Source organism: Geotrypetes seraphini, chromosome 6 (assembly GCF_902459505.1).
Source record: "Geotrypetes seraphini chromosome 6, aGeoSer1.1, whole genome shotgun sequence".
Lineage (NCBI taxonomy): Eukaryota > Metazoa > Chordata > Amphibia > Gymnophiona > Dermophiidae > Geotrypetes > Geotrypetes seraphini.
The window spans coordinates 59,306,376-59,327,151 of record NC_047089.1 but is presented as its reverse complement, the minus strand read 5'-3'; the positions used below and the strand labels follow the sequence as shown (position 1 = coordinate 59,327,151).

Below are 20,776 nucleotides of genomic sequence, written 5' to 3'. Positions count from 1 at the left end.
AGAAGGACATGGCGATACTTGAGGGAGTCCAGAGAAGAGCAACTAAACTGATAAGGGGTATGGAAAACCTCTCATATACTGACAGACTGAAAAAGCTGGGGCTGTTCTCCCTGGAAAAGCGGAGACTTAGAGGAGACATGATAGAAACCTTCAAGATCCTGAAGGGTATAGAAAAGGTAGACAGGGACAGATTTCTCAGATTATGGGGAACCACAAGTACAAGGGGACACTCGGAGAAATTAAAAGGGGACAGATTTAGAACAAATGCCAGAAAGTTCTTTTTCACCCAGAGGGTGGTGGATACATGGAACGCGTTTCCGGAGGCTGTGATAGGCCGGAGCACGTTACAAGGCTTCAAAGAAGGTTTGGATAGGTTCCTAGAGGATAAAGGAATTGAGGGGTACAGATAGGAGTAGCGGTAGGTTATAGGGATAGTCTGGGACCATTGCTCAGGCAATGGGCCTGATGGGCCACCGCGGGAGCGGACTGCTGGGCAAGATGGACCTCTGGTCTGCCTCAGCGGAGGCAACTTCTTATGTTCTTATGAAAGACAGAGATCAGAAGATGAAATAAAGGAGGACCATGTGAATGTGAACCTGGAAATGAAAAAATATATATGTAGACATGTGATGGTAACCTCTGTGAGATGAGAGAGGATCATGTGAATATCAGACCTATATTACTCACTGTTCTCACATCTTCTTCTGTTAGTTGCACAGCATGTTACCCCCAGCACCTCAAGAACTGAATAGAAAGAATTATTTCCTTATAATTAGATCCACTTGAATATACAGGTGTTTTTAAACCCACTATCTATGCACCAGTAAGTATATGTGTGCTGTTAAATTTGGTATATGTACATATACAAGCCAGCACCTACCTGCGTAATCCCCTAAGTCAGGGGTAGGGAACTCCGGTCCTCGAGGGCCAGAATCCAGTCGGGTTTTCAGGATTTCCCCAATGAACATGCATTGAAAGCAGTGCCTGCAAATAGATCTCATGCATATTCATTGGGGAAATCCTGAAAACCCGACTGGAATACGGCTCTCAAGGACCGGAGTTCCCTACCCCTGCCCTAAGTGAAGATGGTGGTTTTGACCACATGTAGATTTGTAAACTTATTCCTCCTACTTGGCATCCCAATAAATAATGCGCATTTACCAGCACCCACCAAGGTATTTTATAAAAGTCTCCTTTTTTTGACAAAGCCTTTGGCAAAATACAGGGGGAAACTGATCCACATCCTGATCTGGATGCCTCAATTTCACGCTCAATGACCTATCAAAAATGGGTCGCCATGTCTGCATCCCATCTGTAGACATTTCATTCCATTACTCAAACTTACCATCTGCTTTTCCACTTTTATTTTATATTGCTGGGCTTCCCACCGTCTCTGAAGAAAATCTGCAGGCCTAGTAGAAAAGAAAAATTTTCAGCTGCAAGATAAACAATCAGAAGAGCCACACTTTCATGCTCTTTTACTACGTAGTCAGTGGGAGGGTAATTTCCAAATGCAGTTCTAAAGATATAACAGTGCTTTATCCATAAAAACAGGTTTATAAAACTGCTCTTCAATATATGGGTAAATGTATGTACCGCCTGCATATGTGCAATTTACCCAAACTGAACAGAGGCAGCCCCAAGGGCAAAGCTGGGAAAAAGTTTTCATTGAACATGCGTACGTTAGAAAATCAAACATACGTGCATAACTCACTCACTAGATTTGTGAATGCCAAAGAGCAGGGGTAAACATAGGTCCATACTTCCCTGGGATAATTTTCAAAACTAGATGCACAGAGCAGCATTTTGAAACGATGTTCAGTTCAGAACATGGATGTCCAAGTCAGTATGTCAAGAAATGGACATCTACCTTACACGTATTTTACAACAGGACATGGTCTTTTATAGTACAGCACTGTGTATATCTAGTAGTGCTGTAGGAATGTAGTAAACATGTGAGATGGCTGTCCATTCCCCAATGTGTTAAAGCAATAGATTACACTGATCCTCTATAAATATAGTCCAAGACAAATATCCCTTCGAAATTTGATGAATATAGAGAAGTTCTTAACCATAAAGCCCACACTTGAGGTCTTTCAGCCTATACACTTCTCCCTCTGTATCCGCGGTTTCCGTATCTTCGGATTCGCTTATTCGTGATTTTTCGATGCTCCCGGCGTTGTACGGAGCAAATCGCAAGTTGGGTTATTCATGGTTTATTATCTTTTTCAGGTCTATTTTACCGAAAAACCGCAAATAACATGCAAAAAGTTATTAGCAGTTTTTCAGTATTCACGGCTATGTTCTGCCCGCATCCCCCGCGAATACGGAGAGAGAAGTGTAATAAACATAAATCTACACTATATACAGTATATATAGATTATGGGATTTATGGTTAAGAACTTCTCTATATTCATCAAATTTCAAAAACAATAGATTGCCCATGAGGTCTGACTGACATTCACATCTCAGTTTGGACTCAAACTTTCTGACTGAGACAGGTGGAGTAAATAACTCACAGGGCAGGGCTCCAGAATGACACACCTATCTACTAGAAAAGATATTAGCAAGGTAAAAACCTAATCTCTTTATCTACTACAATAGGTATGTCATTCTGGACTGTGGGGATGTACAAAAGCAGTCCCAGAAACCCAGGGTGGGACCTCGACGACTGCCCGTAACACTAAGGACCCAAGACGGTGTCCTCCTGTACTGCAATGTCCACTCAGTAGAACTTGGAGAATGTATGCAATGAGGACCAGGTCGCTGCCCTACAAATCTCCTTGGGTGAAATTGCCTGAGCTTCTGCCCACGAAGAAGCCATGCTTCTTGTCAAATGCACTTTCAGGTAAAGATTTCAGCTGACAATAGGCTACATTGGTTCTCAGATAATCCAGACCCTTTCTAAGCAACATCTGTCCTTTGAAAGCAAGTCTGCTGAGCGTAGCCTTAGAGGTGGAGTCTCCTGCCCATTGCCTGATCCAGAGCACTTGATGGGCTGAGATCAAATAAGCTTAAACTTTACTCATGACTCTGATAATGTCTTAGAGAACATCAGCCACATAATCCATCCCTGCTTTGCCAGGATGCGACATAGGAGGCCGCTGCAGTTGCCTTGATTCCTAAGGCCAGCGCCTTGCGCTGCCTTTTCAGGACCACATCCACTCTGCAAATCTGCATATTTTTCAATGTTACTCCTCCTTCACTTGGCAGGGACATGTGCTTGGTCACCTAGGTCACCAAGGAATTCACCTCTGCCCGAGTAAACATCTGTTGACACTCCTGTGTCATAGGATACAGCTTTGTCATTGTTTTGGCTACCTTTAAAGAAACCAGTGCTCCGTGACTAAAAATACTCATATCAGGATACCAGAGAAAGACATGGACTGCACTCTTACTCCGCTCAGGATAAAACACTGAGTGGACAGAGCCTGCTTGGAGTCTAACTGTAACTCCCTCAAGGTATCAGTAATAAGTTTTAACAGCCTTGTAGGCTTAAATAGCCAGCGTACTGTGGGGTCTTCCCCTTGGACAAGGACCACTACCATTTCTTGCGTACTCACCTCAATCTATGAACCTGTATCTCCCAATAGGGAAGACTCACTCTGTGAGAGTAAAGTTATATAGTATGACCCCTCATCTTCAGATTCCTTGTCAGAAAGGTCCCTGGGATCCTGGCTTGCCTGATTTAGCCTCTCAACTGTTTAAACCAATGGACTCTGTACTACCCATCTTGTCCACATCTAATAACTGCACTTGGCCCCTTGGCTAAAGGATAAGCTATATTGTGGAACAGCATTAGCATCATATCTGTTATTTGAATGTTCTGATGTGTACTTATTCATTGTTTCATAAGTATTGTGCTGACATTGTATTATATCGGACCTTGGGGGTCAGTGCTCAAGACAATACGCTGAAGCCTTCCGCCCAATATGCAGCAGCAGACAAGAGGGCAAGCAGGATGCTAGGAATTATTAGAAAAGAGATAGTTAACAAGAGTAAGAATTTTATGATGCTTCTGTATCGCTTAATAGTGCGACATCACCTTGAGTGCTGCGTTCAGTTCTGGTCTCCTTATCTCAAAAAAGATATAGCAGCACTAGAAAAAGTTCAAAGAAGAGCGACCAAGATTATAAAGGGGATGGAACTCTCTCATATGAGGAAAGACTAGAGAGGATAGGGCTCGGAAAACTGGGATTGTTCACCCTCGAGAAGAGAAGACTGCGAGGAGACATGATAGAGACTTTTAAAATACTAAAAGGATTTGACAAAATAGAGCAAGAAACATCGTTATTCACATTGTCAAATGTGACCCGGACAAGTAAACTGAGGGGCACAAGGCCCAGGACAAATATTAGGAAGTTTTGTTTCGCACAACGAGTGGTGGACGCTTGGAACGCTCTCCCTGAGGAGGTCGTGATGGAGACCAACATTCTGGGATTCAAAAGCAAGTTGGATACGCACCTTCTTGCAAATCACATTGGGGGATACGAGTAAACAAGGTTTCTCAGCAGAGAACACCTAGCTTGGCCTCCGCGGGTGCGGGTCGCCGGACTGGATGGACCTAGAGTCTGATCCGGCGAAGCCATTTCTTATGTTCTTCAGCTTGGAAAAGAGACGGCTGAGGGGAGATAAGATTGAAGTCTACAAAATCCTGAGTGGTGTACAATGGGTACAAGTGGATCGATTATTTACTATATCAAGTTTTACAAAGACTAGGGGACACTTGAAGTTACAGAGTAATACTTTTAAAACCAATAGGAGGAAATATTTTTTCACTCAGAGAATAGTTAAGCTCTGGAATGCATTGCTGGAGGATTTGGTAAAAGCAGTTAATGTAGCTAGTTTTAAAAAAGGTTTGAACAAAGTTTGGAGGAAAAGTCCATAGTCTGCTGTTGAGACAGACATGGATCGGTAGCATGGAATGCTACTACTATTTGGGCTTTTTCCAGGTACTTGTGATTTGGATTAGCCTCCGCGAAGACTAGGCTAGATGGACCATTGGTTTGACCGAGTAAGGCTATTCTTATGTTCTTATTTGAATTTCAGTGATGTTATATATATATTTCTGAAAACGATTAATGGTAGTCCTATTATTAAGTTTCAATTTGCTGATTTTGTATTTGTTTATATTTGGTCTTTTTACTACTGTTTTGCTGTTAGCAAAAATGTAAGTTTTATGTTAAACTGTACTTGCTGTACACTGTCTTGGGTGAATCTCTTCATAAAGGCAGTTAATAAATTCAAATAAATAACTTTGGGTGCCTTTTACTGAATCTAGCCCTATAATTTTTTTCGTTATCTAAATCTATGTGTAGATAAGATTCAGACAGAGATAGGGAGGGTTTGTTTTTTGTGACTACTTCCTTTTCATATAAAACCTACCCTTTCAGTAAGACAGGGAACTACTATTGAGAAACTTGAGGAAGCTGATCCTAGGCCCAGACCTGTTATGATGTGTTTGTATCAAAACAAAGTCACTAAAAATGAATACTGTAAACAATATCACCTCAGCAACGAAATACTGGAATTGGAGAAGACATAAAACTGACAGCTAGAGTCCACATTCCTAAACACAATCACCAGGGACTTGAACATTTACAGTAGGTTAGAAGGATATAACTACCACTGAGCCGGAGTGTGCACTTCTTTCTGCTTATAATATTCCTCGGCTCTGTTGCTGATCTGAGACACCTGCTGATGTCCATGTTCATACTGCCCCTTCTGGATGTTGTTAAGCTGATCATAATAGTGGTCATAATGTCCGTGGACTCGGGCGACTGCTGGCCTTTCTGCTGCCTCCATTCTTGGGCGCCAATACTGGAAACACAATAGCAGAGGACAGAATATCATTAGCTCTATGCTCTACAAACCAACCATATGATGATCCTGGGCTGCAAATTATTTTAGCATTTGATCATATATGCTTTCCTTAAATACTGTTGCTTCTACACTATCAGCCTCTAGATAGCTCACCTACTGCCAAACCTTGTCTGGTCCCCACTTGTGCTAACTCAGTATTTTTCCATGAACAATTCCAAAGGTTTAGGTAAATGATGTTAACAAAAAGAATTACAATCAGTTCTTGTCCATTTTGAAATGATTAACCCATCTGTTGATGAGCTAGGTTTGGGTGCACATAATCGATTACTCATGGAACTTGCACATCATGACCAATGGACCTCCCTGTTCTCAATCAGGTCAGTGGATCCACTATATATAAGACAAACTGCAGACCTCACAGCATACCCTGAAGAAAGACACAACATGATGGCTGATATGTTGATTCAACCTATCCAGACACGGCGAGACCAAGAAAACAGCACCATGGCACCTGATTCAAATTTTGAGAAAGTATATAGTACTCCAAATCGAAATTTATGGTCGGAATCAACTATGAGATTAATTGAGGAAAAGAATCAGGAAGTACATTACAAAATAACCAGTATGGCTGCTCTATTGGTAGACTTTGAACTCAATGAAAGGGACATTAAGAATATGTGCAGACTTTAAATATTTTGAGAAACTGTTAAAGACTTGCCTATTTTTAAAAGCCTTTCTTACTTGATTGTTCTGAAATCAGTCAATAATAGAGCACTTCTATGTGATTTGAATATAAGATGATGGGGTTTTTTTGTTTGTTTGTTTGTTTTTTAAATTCTTTATTAAATTTTCAATTCTTACAAAAGATAAGATGATGTTTTTAATAAGTGCTTTTATTTTGATAATGTATTAATGTAAGTTTGATATTTCTTATATATGTATTAACTGTTGCCCACTTAGTTGATAAGCGGGATAGAAATTTTTAAAATAAATAAATAAATCATGATACCATCCATGGAAGCCTATGATAACTTACACATCATAGGTTTGTTTTATAGAAATTTTGTTAACAATAGATACTCAAAAATTCTTTTTCTAATTGCACTCTTTTTTTTTTTTTCTATTTCTCTCTCTCTTTTCCTTTCCTTTCTTTTTTTAGATTCCCCGTCCTACTGTTTTTACCATTAATGTCTCTCCTCTGAACTTTAAAAATACTTAATTGTAATTCTATCCCCTCTCCCCTTTTGTATTAGTTGGTCTATATGTCTAATTGTCTACCCCATTATTTTAAATTTTAAATAGTGTGTAAAAATATATGTTTATATTTTATTAATTTTTGTATCTTGCTTAGTAAAACTAAATAAGCGATTCATCAAAGTCAAATAAACTTGAACTTGAAAACATAAAGGTCCTTATTTTAGAAGCATCTCCACATGTAAATATCATGTACACACAAATTCTACTCCATTCTTTATACTTGTTAGACATTTAGGCCCCAAGTCTATAAAGAGCGCCTATATCCTGCCTAATGCTGAGCAGGACTTAGACATCCAAACTAAGTGGTTAATGAGCCATTTAAGGATCTTAATGAGCGATAATTGGCATATGGACGTCCAAAGGATGTGGACGTCACTTTGTAGGCGCATCCACAATTTCATGGACGCCCATTGGGGAAACTCACGCCTAACGGAATAGACATGGAATAGGGGTGGTTTGGGTGAGGCTTCAATATGGGCATTTTTCGATTAATTTGCATAACGCTGAGCAACCTAGGGCGTCCATCTCATGCCTACATTGTAGACAAATGAAAACCAGGTCTACTTTTGAGCATAGTTTGGGCTTCAGATAGACCTGAGTTCTATGGACAGAACTTAGGCACAGTTTGGATGTCCTTAATACGATCTGCTAAATAGCTCTCTGAGTTTTTATTTTTGCTTTATTAAGCTCAAAATACATTTAATTAGGTGCCACATAAACAGGGCACATCAAAACAGATATATTAAGAACATAAGAACATAAGAAGTTGCCTCCGCTGAGTCAGACCATAGGTCCATCCTGCCCAGCGGTCCGCTCCCGCGGTGGCCCATCAGGCCCATCGCCTGAGAAGTGGTCTATACCTATCTATACCCTTCAATCCCTTTTTCTTCAAGGAATCTATCCAAACCTTCTTTGAAACCATTTAATGTTTTGCTGCCTACAACAGCCTCTGGGAGCGCGTTCCATGTATCCACCACCCTCTGAGTGAAAAAGAACTTCCTAGCGTTTGTTTTAAACCTGTCCCCTTTCAATTTCTCCGAGTGCCCCCTTGTACTTGTGGTGCCCCTTAATTTGAAAAATCGGAATAAGCTTCCAGTGCAGGTGGTCGAGGCACGCAGCATCCCAGACTTCAAGAACAAATGGGATACCCATGTGGGATCCCTACGAGGTCATGCCAAGGGATAGGGTCACTAGGACTTGAACGAGCGGGTCAGTAGAGTGACAGTATAATTACAATAATACTTAAGGGGTCAGAAGACTTAAGAGGGTGGGTAAATAGTGTGGGCAGACTTGATGGGCTATATGGCCCTTATCTGCCGTCATCTTTCTATGTTTCTATGTTTCTATGTAAGAAAGGCAACAGGTTATCATGACGCTGTACTGGGCCATAGTACGCCCTCACCTGGATTACTGCATCCCGCACTGGTCGCCGTACATGAAGCAGAACACAGTACTACTCGAAAGGGTCCAGAGAAGAGTGACTAAAATGGTTAAAGGGCTGGAGGATTTGTTTTACAGTGAGAGATTAAAGAAACTGGGCCTCTTCTCCCTTGAATAGAGGAGACTGAGAGGGAACATGATCGAAATATTCAAGATAATGAAGAAAATAGACTTAGTAGATAAAGACAGGTTGTTCACCCTCTCCAAGATAGAGAGAACACGAGGGCACTCTCTAAAGTTAAAAGGGGATAGATTCCGTACAAACGTAAGGAAGTTCTTCTTCACCCAGAGAGTGGTAGAAGACTGGAATGCTCATCCGGAGGCTGTTATAGGGGAAAACACCCTCCAGGGATTCAAGACAAAGTTAGACAAGTTCCTGCTCAACCGGAACATACACAGGTAAGGCTAGTCTCAGTTAGGACACTGGTTTTTGACCTAAGGGCCGCTGGGTGAGCGGACTGCTGGGCACAATGGACCACTGGTCTGACCCAGCAGTGGCAATTCTTAAGTTCTTATTTGAAAGGAAGCTCTGGAATGAGAGGGTATAGGATGAGGTTAAGGCTTAGGAGTAATCTAAGGAAATATTTTTTTACAGAAAGGGTGGTAGATGCATGGAACAGTCTCCCAGAAGAGGTGGTGGAGACAGAGACTGTGTCTGATTTCAAGAAAGCCTGGGATAGGCATGTGGGATCTCTTAGAGAGAGAAAGAGATAATGGTTACTATGGATGGGCAGACTGGATGGGCCATTTGGCCTTTATCTGCCATCTTGTTTCTATTTCTATGTTTCTATGGAACCAGCCAGACCTTAAAACCTGCTGTGTATTTTGAAACTAGTCAGTCACCAGATTGAATACATTGAATCCTTACTTTGGCAGGTGGTGGCTGGACTCTTGAAGGAGGTTTCCATTCAATTCTACGTGGAAATTCGTTTTTCCTCACAGGAGTCATTGGCCTGCGTCTTGAGGGAGGGTTCTCCTGCTCTCTTCCTCTTTGTGCTCTCAGAACTAGAAAGAAAAATGTAGGTGGGTATAAGATAACTCTTTCTGCTTATCCAGCATTACATTAGTGGAGGAGTAACTTAGTGGTTACAGCACCTGGAAAGCCAAGGTTCAAATCCCATTGCTGTTCCTTGTGATCTTGGGCAAGTCACTTAAGTCTCCATTGCCTCATGTACTAACCTAGATTGTAAGCCCTCCAGGGACATGGAAATACATACTATATCTGAATGTAACTCACCTTGAACTACTACTGAAAAAGGCGTGAGCTAAATCCAAACAATAAATAAAAATCATGTGTTCATACTAGTCGAGGTAGGGGGGGAAGGAGGGAGGGGGTTGGGGTGGAGTCTTTAGGGGGTCTATGGGGTATTCTCCAGTGTACCAAAATTCGGATCATAGGAACCAAGACCTGGGTTTTGTTCTTGTCCATGTTATCGTCTATTTGCCAGTTTACCTTGAATATTTCTTCTGTGAAAATTCTGGTTGTCTGCATTTTTGACTTGTAAGTTTCTTTTGCATTGAATAAAGAGTTTATACATAAAAATCATGTGGTCAGATAGATGATGTTCCTAGTTTGTTCTTAACTGCTTTGGTTGTTTCTAGGACAATATGACAGTCTAAACTATTTTGAAAACAAAGGTCCAACAAGCGTTGAATCCCTTGGTTCGCCCCAGCTACACTATACCACTTTGGCCAACGTAGTTAGCTAGTTTATCTTTATTTGGAACTTTATATACTTGTTTACAAATCATGAGAAATGTTGCAAAAAGCAGCTGCGATTCATAACCTGATTAACAGCAAAGCAGGATTTTCTTTGTTAATATAATATCTAAACTAGAGAATGACAAGGGGATGGGTTCCTGCGGTAAACTGTGGCAAACTGCAGTTAGTCCAAAGGAACGGAAAAAAATGGGGCCTGTTTATAGCAGGAACAAGGCCTTCTATCACCTCACAGGAACAGTAAACAGCTTATTGCCGTGGCAAAAAAAAAATTGCACCAGGGTCTGTAAAAGCGGCAGCACCCCCTCTCCCTAAGGGTCAGCATCTCCTCCCCCAGCTCCCCTGACACCTATCTTACCCGAATGAGCTAGCTGCACCAACCTTATGGAACCTCCTACCACAACAACTTCGCGATGAACAACGTTTAGATAAATTTAAGACAGGCCTAAAAACCTTCTTATTCTGTGACGCATTTCCTAGTGCTTAGACTCATCATCTTTCCTTTTCATTCCAGCAACCAACCGCTTTAATAAAGCGACCCCACCCTGTATGCTTTATCCCAACCCCACTATCTCCTTTTTCTTCTTAAATATGTAACTTTTCCCCTCCTCTCCCATCTACTCTCACTCTCAAGTTTGTCTTGTTAATATTATTTATGTTCACACTATATATTTAATATACCAATTTATTTTATCTTTAATTTTTTAGTCTTCCTATCTATTAAATTTTACTGTTAACCGGCCAGATATTTGTTTGATGGTCGGTATATTAAAACTAATAAACTTGAAACTTGAACTTATTCGGGTAGTAGGTGCGAGGGGAGCTAGGGAGGAGATGCTGACCCGTGGGGATAGGGCAGAAAGGAAATGTCGGGTTTTGAAAAGCCGTCCGGACCCCCCCAGATATGTTCTCGGAAAGGAAAACATGATCGGGGAAATCCGGACGTCTGGTAACCCTACTCTGCACTAAAAATAAAGCTTCAACTTCCACCCTCCCTGAATTAAATAGAAATAGTCTCTGGTGTCTATTGGGGACTTCCCAACCCCTCACCGATGCACCCCCTAGACCAGGGGTCTGCAACCTTTAAGACATAAAGAGCCACTTGGACCCGTTTTCGAAAAGAAAAAAAAACTTGGAGCCGCAAAACCATTATAAAACAAATCTAACACTGCATATATTGTTTCTTATCTTAATGCTATATACAGGATCACTAAATTGAAAATAAAATCATTTTTCCTACCTTTGCTATTTGGTGATTTCATGAGTCTCTGGTTGCACTTTCTTCTTCTGACTGTGCATCCAATCTTTCTTCCTTTCTTTCAGCCTCCTGTATGTTTCCTCTCCTCCAGACCTCATTCTCTCCCCCAACTTTTTCTTTCTGTCTCCCTGTTCCCCCTTCTTTCTGTCTCCGTGCCGTCCCCCAAGCCACTCGGTTTGCTGCCACCGCAATCGGGGAACAGCCCCCAAGCCACCGCCGTCCCAAGCTTTCCCTGCAGAAGTGTTGCGCTGACCAGCATTCCGCTCCCTGACGTCAATTCTGACGTAGGAGAGGAAGTTCCGGGCCAACAAGGCATTTCTCCTCATTCCATCCAGCCTGAGCCCCATCTCTCCTTGATCCAGCATTTCCCTTCTGTGTCTGTCAGAATTACCATTCCACCTATTTTCCAGCATCACCCTTCTTTGTGTCCATCTCACCTATATCCCTATCTCACCACTTTTTCAGAATCTTCATTTGTCTCTGTCCTTATCTTTACGCCATGTTCACCATTTGCCCTTTCAATGTCTTTATCTCCCCCCACACACTTTTTCAGCATTACTTCTATGTCTCTATTTCACCTCCTCTTCATGTCCCCTCTGTATCTCTATCCTTAGTCAGTAGGTCTTGCTTACTCTTTCTCTTCTTTGTGTCACTATCTCCATTTTCAGCTTTCCCCCCTTTTCCTTTGTTAATGCACCCTGTAGCTAGAATCTTTCCACCCTCCCTCCACTCCGGCCCAGCCCAGTATGAAATATTTCCTTTTGTTTCCCTCCCCTCTCTCTTTCTCTCTCTCTTCTCCTCCCTCACCCACGAGTCCTGCATCTGGCCCTCTCCCTTCTACCTGCACCTGGCAACACCCCCCTGCTCCGCGGCTCTCTTCAGCAACTCGTCAGCAGCAGTGATCAAGACAAGCTGCCGACATCGAGGCCTTCCCTCTACGAGTCCCGCCTTTGTGGAAAAAGGAAGTTGAAACAAGCGGGACTCGCAGAGGGTAGGCCCCGACGTCAGAAGCTGCTGCTGAGTTGCCGAAGAGAGCCGCGGAGCAGGGGATGTGGCCGGAAGCAGGTAGAAGGGAGAGGGAGATAGGAAGGCTGTAGATCTCCGGAGCATGACACCGACCCCGGCCAGGATGACTTCTTTTTCAGGCACCTTACAAGTCCAGCGTCGCGGGGGAAATAGCCATGCTGAGCAGTGAGCTCAGCACTACACAGATGAAAGCCTTGCTTGCTGATTGGTCCGGCGGGGCGGGGCCGCCGGACCAATCAGCAAGCAAGGCTTTCATCTGTGTATGTGCTGAGCTCACTGCTCAGCATGGCTATTTCCCGCCGCGACGCCGGACTTAAGCTGCATGCCTGCGTGACACACTACCGGAGCCGCAGCAAAGGTGGAAAAGAGCCGCATGCGGCTCTGGAGCCGCAGGTTGCCGACCCCCGCCCTAGACCAAGGAAGCCACAGTTCAAATGCTGCCAATACTACTTGTGACTTTAGGCAAGTCACTTAACCCTCAGGTTAAGGCATTGCCTCAGGTATAAACTTTGACTATGAGGCTCCTGGGGACAGAAAAATACCTTCTATGCTTAAATGTAACTTGCCTTGAACTACCACTGAAAAGACATGAGCTAAACAAAAAAAAAAAAAATCAGGGGCCTTGTAAATGGCACTGCCACTGAACTGGTTTCCCTTTGTTTTTAAAGTCTTACCATGTGCAGGCCGTGCTGCTGGAGAGTGAAACGCAGGCTTAGACATTCCAGGCTTCTTTCTGTGTATGACAGTATGACTGAATTCTTCCTGGATCAACTGCATGTAAAACACATTGCAGAGGAACGTTTAAGCAAGACATGAAAAACAAAATTTAGAGGCAACTTCAGGAACAACAGGCCCAATATCCAAAGGCTATAATCCCTTACTTTCAGAGTTATACTCTGAGGTTGGCCTCTTTGAAAGTTTGCTAGGGTTGACTGCCTAAATTTATAATCATAATCTCACTAAACTCCTACATTTAGAAGTACACAGGAACAGATTTTAAACAGAGAATAAAGCTTAGGCACTTAGGGATTGATTCTATGAACGGTACCTAATTCCTAGGTGCCACTTTACAGAATAACACCTACTGGAGTCATTTACAGAATCACACCTAACTCGACTTAGGCACCAGTAGGCATCCTAGTATTAGGTGCTGGTAAATTAGGCCAGGAAAACCATGGCCTAATATACCGGTGCCTAAGTCATACCAATCCTAACCACATCTGCTTTTCAGGAACGTGTCATTAGGTCCCAGTAGACACCTCGATGTAGGTGTTAGTAGGGACTGTGCTAAAATCCTCAAGCAACTTCAATTAAGAGTTAAATTCATGTCTTTTTAATGGACTTTTAATGGTGCCTTCAATTAAAACACCAATTAAAGTCAATTAACAAAATTGGAGTTGCGTGTGGAATTTGGCAAGGTGCCTTTTGGTACCACCAATGTAGATGACTAACCTAGGCACCTTTTATAGAATCAGGCCTTTAGCACTGATTTTCAGCTCTAGGCTCACAAATTAGGCAAATGAAGGCAGGCTTAAATTTATAAGCAAACTTTTAAACTCCAAGATTAAGATTCATTTTTAACTGGAAATTTAGACTCCAAAGTTTGGCCGATTTAGAAGTCTAACTTATGAGCATAAATTTAGCAGCTCAGATTTTTTATTTTTTTTTAAAAAATACCTAGCCCAATGATCATAAGTGGAACTGAAGTAACCGCGCTGAACAGATTATAAACACCCCTACTAGAGCATCTCTTTCCCCTGCAGGTATTTTTTTTATTACATTACATTTATTGATGTCTATTCTGCCTTAACCTTTCAGTTCTAGGCGGATTACAATAAGAGGTATCTGGACATTCCCAGGGAATTGCATTTCAAAGCTTATTATTAGATAGACATTGGATTAGCATTGCAAGACATATTTCCTAAATAATATTGTTTTCTTTCTGGAATATTCTATAATCTATATTAATATATATAATATATATATATATATATATATATAATAAATATATATATATATATATATATATATATATATATATATAATAAATATATATATATAATATTCTATAATCTGATTTGGTACCTAAGATCCTGACAACATCCTTATCTAGTTTTGCTGCTTGGAATGACACTAGGCCTATCTTTGCTAGCCATTTTGCTTTTTTGGGGTTGAGGGGTAAGAAAAGGGATTAATGTTTCTCCAAGGGCATTTGCTTCTTTCAGTGCGAGTCTATTGTTCAGATAAATTGGGGCATAGCCCTGTAGTAAACAGGCAATAGAATTTGAATTGAATAAAAATCATTCAGTGGGGTAATATTAAGCTCATGGTGGTAAGAGGCTGAACTAAACCCCAATATTCAATGTCGGGACATGAACTGCTCCTGGCATTGAATATCCAGGTATGTGTGCTAAACCCAGAAGTTACCGTATTTTCACGCATATAACGCGCGCGTTATACACGATTTTACAAACCGTGCAAAACCGTGCACGTTATACGTGTGAGCGCGTTTTACAACATTTTTTTTTCAATCCGATCGGCATCCCCCCTGCGAACCGGCATCCTCCCCCCGGCTCGCATCACCCCCCCTCCCCTGCGATCCTACATCCCCCCCAGCACCGCAGATAATCTCGGAGAGAGCGAGACCAGAAGGCTTTGAGCATTTGCGCATGCTCAAAGCCTAGTCCAACCCAGCACAGGAAGAAGGAGGATCTCTCCTGCACCGCACCGCTCAGCCCAGCCCAGCCCAAACCAACCCAAACCAACGAGGGAGGATCTTCGGGCACTGGCACAGGCACATCCTGTGCATTGGTGCTGGTGCCCAATCGGGTAAGACATGTTTTGCGGTGCTGGGGGGGATGTAGGATCACGGGGGAGGAGGGTGACGCGAGCGGGGGGGGGGAGGATGCCGGATCGGATTGAAAAAAAAAATTGTAAAACGCGGGTAAGCGAGCGGGGGGGGGAGGATGCCGGTTCGTAGGGGGGATGCCGGATCGGATTGAAAAAAAAAGTTGTAAAATGCGGGTAAGCGAGCAGGGGGAAGGATGCCGGTTTTAGCATGCGCGGTATACGCGTGTGCGCGCTATATTAAATTTTTTTTTACATAGATTTGTGTTCCCCGCGCGCTATACCAGTGTGCGCGTTTTACACGGGTGCGCGTTATCTACGTGAAAATACGGTAATCAGGCACTGGTGATTATTCAGACCAGCAAAAACAAAAACAAAAACTGCAGACCATGTACAAGATGTAGGCACTGTTTATTACAATATTAATGCAGTATGGTAAATATACCACCTTATTACCAACCAGTGGACCACTGGTTGGTAATAAGGTGGTATATTTACCATACTGCATTAATATTGTAATAAACAGTGCCTACATCTTGTACATGGTCTGCAGTTTTTGTTTTGGTTTTTGCTTGCTGTTTGTTCACTGCAGATTCTGTTGGATTTTCTTTTCGTGTGATTATTCAGACCAGTGCATAAAAAGGCCCTTTTATCAAATTGCAGTAAAAAATGGTCTCAGCGCATGCTTACATGGGTTATTTCCACAAGCTAAGGCCAATTTTAATGGCATGGGTAAAATGGTCAAATTTCTGCTTTTTTCTATTAATGGCCACACACTAACTTTCCCATTAGTGTGTGAGCCCCTAACACCACCCATTAGATAAGTGGTACGGTTCATGTGCTAACTACATGCTAATTGGCTAGAGTGTGGCAATGTAGCTTCGCTAACCAATTGGTGCAGAACATGCATACTCTCTGTCCACCCCCAGTGCTAAAAAATAAAGACTATTTTTAGCATGTGGGTAGCGCACACTGATGCCAAAATTACTGTAGGAGCTTGAGCAGGCCCCACAGTAAGGCATTTTAAACTGTGATAAGCATGCATGTTCAATGCAGCTATTTATTAAAAAAAAATTTATGAATCGCTTAAATCTAAGCGATGTACAAAACATTTACATCCACAAAGTGCACTTAGTATAAAAAGACCTCAAAAAGGTAGGGCAGAGTTTTTACTATCCTAACCTTATGTGCATACTTAACTAGTTACCTGACCAAATATTGCTGCTAACCAGTTCTGCCCAAACTCCACCCGCAAACAACCCCTAACTTAACCTAACCGGTTAGGGAATGGCTGGTAAGCAGCAATATTCAGTGACACTACCCAGTTGAATGCCTCTGAATATCAGTGGCTGGCCCGCTCAGCCTCGCCTGCTCAAACCCCTTTTCAAAAGATTTTTATTGTAAACCGCTTAGATTTTAACCTTGGTTTAATAAATTGAAGCACCTGGTCTAAAAAGGCAACCTAGCCACCCAAAACTAGTACAGAGTACATAAATTCTCTTGCACAAATTTACATTGCCTCCAATTTTGGGCAGAGCAAGGATGGAGTTGCGATGTATGTGTATATTTTATAAAAACTCTGAGTACACGTGCACACTTATACCTTACATTTGCACGTGCACTCACAATTTTTATAAAATATACACATACATCATAACTCCATCCTTGCTGTGCCCAAAATATGCCCCTGGAAATGCCTATGCACAATCTGGTTTGCATGCATACTAACACACTCATATTACCATACAATCAAGGCCAGCTTTAGGAGGCTGTAAACAGGGCATCTGCCCTGGGACATAGGCTATAGGGGGCCCCCAGCTTACCTGAAGCTGAAGAATATAGAGCCTGCATGTTGGATGAGGGACCCCTTGCTAAATTTCTGTGGTAAAGAGGTATATATGTTAGACGAGCTTCAATAAATCACTGGATGGAGAAATTTTCCACAAAAAAGAAGGAATTTCAAGAGCCAGAGGACATGATCTGAAATCAGTGTAGATAGAAGGATTACCTCAGGGTTTAAGTGATTTGCTATGCGCTTCTGCAAGAAGGGTTTCTTTAATATGGAATTCACAGACGGTCGATCCCTTGGAGATATTTTGAACAACTGGGAAATTAATATGCGCAAGTCATAAGAATACTTTGGAGAGATTGCAGCAAAACGTCCTTGGCAAATCTTCAGTACCAACAGGCGTAAGCTCTTAGCTTCAAACTGAGAGAAAGAAAAATGGATCCAATCAAATATTAAAATATTTAGTGCTGCTTTAATATCATACATTTCATTTAAAGTTTAATTAAAACACATGTCTGTATGATAGGCTTAAAGCACACATGCTCAAAATGGTACACAAGAACTACAGCTCCTAACTTTGAATAAATTTCCAGCTTTGTAATTATAGTTATTTGGCACATGATAATATCAGAGTTAAAAATACGGCTCTCCATCATTTCAAGGAAACATATGATAGAGTTACACTTTGAAATGAGAAGGTAGTCATTAAGGAAATACTATGCACTGCACAGAGGTGCCTTACTAAATGCCTGAGAAAAATCAAGCTGTTTGATTTGTCAGACAGCATCATGTCTAAGTGTTAAACGTTACATATAAAATAATTCCACAAAAGAGAAAAAAAAGAAAAAAAAAACAATAATAGCTTAGATTCTTCCTTAGACCCCCCACAATATTAAAGGGGTAGTATCTACAAATTAAAGAGAGAATAACATGAAGTATATTTTAAATTAAAAAGGCTTTAACTGATATTTTTCCCTCAGTATTTTATTCTGTGCTTCTAACCACTTCACTGGATAGATTCTTGATGTCCAAAAAAAGCTATTATTGTTTTCTTCTTTTTTTTGAACTTGCTTCATGTTAGATATGATTCCATATTGCTTTAACAAGTAGTTGTACTTGAAATATATGTATAATTGAATAATAAAAAATAGTAATAATTCCACAGCAAACATGCTGCACACATTATAACACTTCAGGTTCCAAGTCCAGTTTGGTGGGGGGGAGGGGCAAAGGTGAACTGAGGGGACCAGGCATTTTCTCCCTCTCTGCCCCACCTCCACTGCCACATTAAAGCATACTTTTGCTTGCAGGTATATTAAGCCCCACCAGCTGAAGAAGTCTCCTGCAAGAACCTCCACATGTGCTGCCAGAAACAGTGCCCAAGTCGGCAGCACACTTCAGCCACCAACATTTGTGTTCCCGCTTATGCCCAGGTCCACTGTCAAACTGAATATGCGTGAGTATGTCAGCATCAGCATTTGAAGTGCACCTACTGACTTAAGAGCTGCTCAGATAACACAAGCTGGACTCGTGCAGGAGACATGCTCAGCTGGTAGGGCTTGACATCCCTGCCAGTCATTAAAGAAAGGGGGTTTGAACTGAACACGAGGGGGCCCAGGCACTGAGGCCCCTTTGGCCTGATCTGTATAGTGGCAGCAGCAATCCTATCTGTAAATTTTCAGCACCATTATAAGAATAATGAAGATGAAACTTTTCACTGACAGTGTCAGGGTGGAGTGAGGTGTTTCATCAAGTTATATGGCCAGGGGCAATATTAAATTGCTATCCATATTAGCTAAGTGGATTAAATTAGGCCAGAAAAACTACTGTCCAAGCTTTACTGTATGGATAGAAGCTGAATATTGCCACTCTCCACAAAATCACTATTAGTGATCTCTGCCCAAGTATATTCAACACCACCATCTATTTGGACAGAAGTGCTAAACATAAGTGGATCATTTAAACACTGTGGTTTGCCACGATATTTAAATATTAATTATTTTTCTAAGGGTTGCTTTAAATAAATATTTGATTTTCCTAAATCTTGTGACTTGCCTGCGCGTCTTTAATCACCTACACTTTGGTGACCCGATGACAGTGTGTTTGATTCTTCTATATTTTGTCTCACACTTGGGGCCCTAGAGATGCGCATTCTTTTGAAGGCAAAACAAGAAAAACTGTAGACACACGTACAATGATGCAGGCTAAATTTATTATATCAAATAACTGAGTGCGGTTAAAAGTACCACCTTAAAACAAACCAAGGGACCTGACATGGTCCGTGTTTCAGTTAACATGCCTTCATCAGGGGTCCCAGGTTGATAGGGGATCAAATGAAACTGCAAACAAAAAAAATACTATAGCCTGTGCAACAACAAACGTAGGAATTCACACACAGACTGCTTTTCGGTGTTTGTTGTTGCAGAAGGCTATAGTTTTTTTGTTTGCGGTTTCATTTGATCCTCTATCAACCTGGGACCCCTGATGAAAGCATGTTAACCGAAACACGGACCGTGTCGGGTCCCTTGGTTTGTTTTAAGGTGGCACTTTTAACCGCACTCAATTATTTGATATAATAAATTTAGCCTGCATCATTGTACGTGTGTCTACAGTTTTTCTTGTTTTGCCTTCAAAAGAATGTGCATCTCTAGGGCCCCTAGCGTGATTTTTGGGGTAGGTCTTAATATAAGCCCTACTCCCGAAAATAAGCCCTAGTTGCCAGCAGCAGCGCTTCCCCCGCCCCCCACCGACCCTTCCATCTCTCCCTATCCGAACCTCGACCGCGAGCCGAAATACCTGGAAACAAACGGCGGCAGCAGCAGCACAGGCTGAATCACGGCCTGTCCTTCTCACTCCCAGACGTTCCGTGCCGCGTTACTGATGACATCATCGGTGATGCGGCAGAGAAACGCCCGGACGCTGCTGTCTGTATAATAATCTTAATAAAATATCAGTCTAATGGGTGCCTTTTTGGTCTCTAATAGTTATTTGGTTTTATTTGTAAGTCTTATTCTTCATTTTTGGCATTGTTCCACTCCTATGTCTAACTCTCCAAACAAATTGGTAGCAACCTCTGTTCCACCAAACTGCCAGTAACCTAAGAAATGTCTTTGTCTCACGTCACCCATCACTCCAGTCAATGGCATACTCACAGGATGCTTCAAAGTGCAGAGCTCATACAAGATGCAGCCTAAAGACCAAATATCTCTGTTAGAGAAAGCAATAAAGCTATTAGTGAGAAGCAATTAACAATCAAGATCCTAGATTTATTAGAAAAAAAATGCGTTAAATCCGAAGATCTGTCATTGCATAATACATCAACCAAACTGCATTTGTTCAATTTTATTGAACACAACAGATGTAGGAAAGAACATGCCATTACACCAATATTTGTTAAACAAGCAGGCTGACTTGCCATAATCCCAAATGTCATAAATTTAGGGCTCCTTTCACTAAAGTGCGCTAGGGCTTTAACGCATGGAATAGCGTGCGCTACATTGCCGCGCACGCTAGACCTTAACACCAGCATTGAGCTGACGTTAGTTCTAGAAGCACAGCGCGTGGTAATTTCCTGCGTGCGCTAAAAACACTAGTGCACCTTAGTAAAAGGAGCCCTT

The 20,776-nt window shown here is 41.8% G+C and overlaps 1 protein-coding gene across 3 annotated transcripts in view; it reads right to left on the bottom strand.

Moving 5' to 3' along the window:
- NEK5 (NIMA related kinase 5) overlaps positions 1-20,776 on the bottom strand; it is a 70,662-nt gene that overhangs the window by 28,536 nt on the left and 21,350 nt on the right. For all 3 annotated transcript variants that reach the window (XM_033947614.1, XM_033947613.1, XM_033947615.1), the window contains exons 8-13: positions 20,312-20,366; positions 17,379-17,579; positions 13,198-13,294; positions 9,389-9,525; positions 5,627-5,820; positions 1,346-1,412 (exon numbers count right to left, since the gene is read on the bottom strand). In XM_033947614.1, coding sequence (XP_033803505.1) covers positions 1,346-1,412; positions 5,627-5,820; positions 9,389-9,525; positions 13,198-13,294; positions 17,379-17,579; positions 20,312-20,366 — 751 coding nt within the window. The remainder of the gene's footprint in view (positions 1-1,345; positions 1,413-5,626; positions 5,821-9,388; positions 9,526-13,197; positions 13,295-17,378; positions 17,580-20,311; positions 20,367-20,776) is intronic.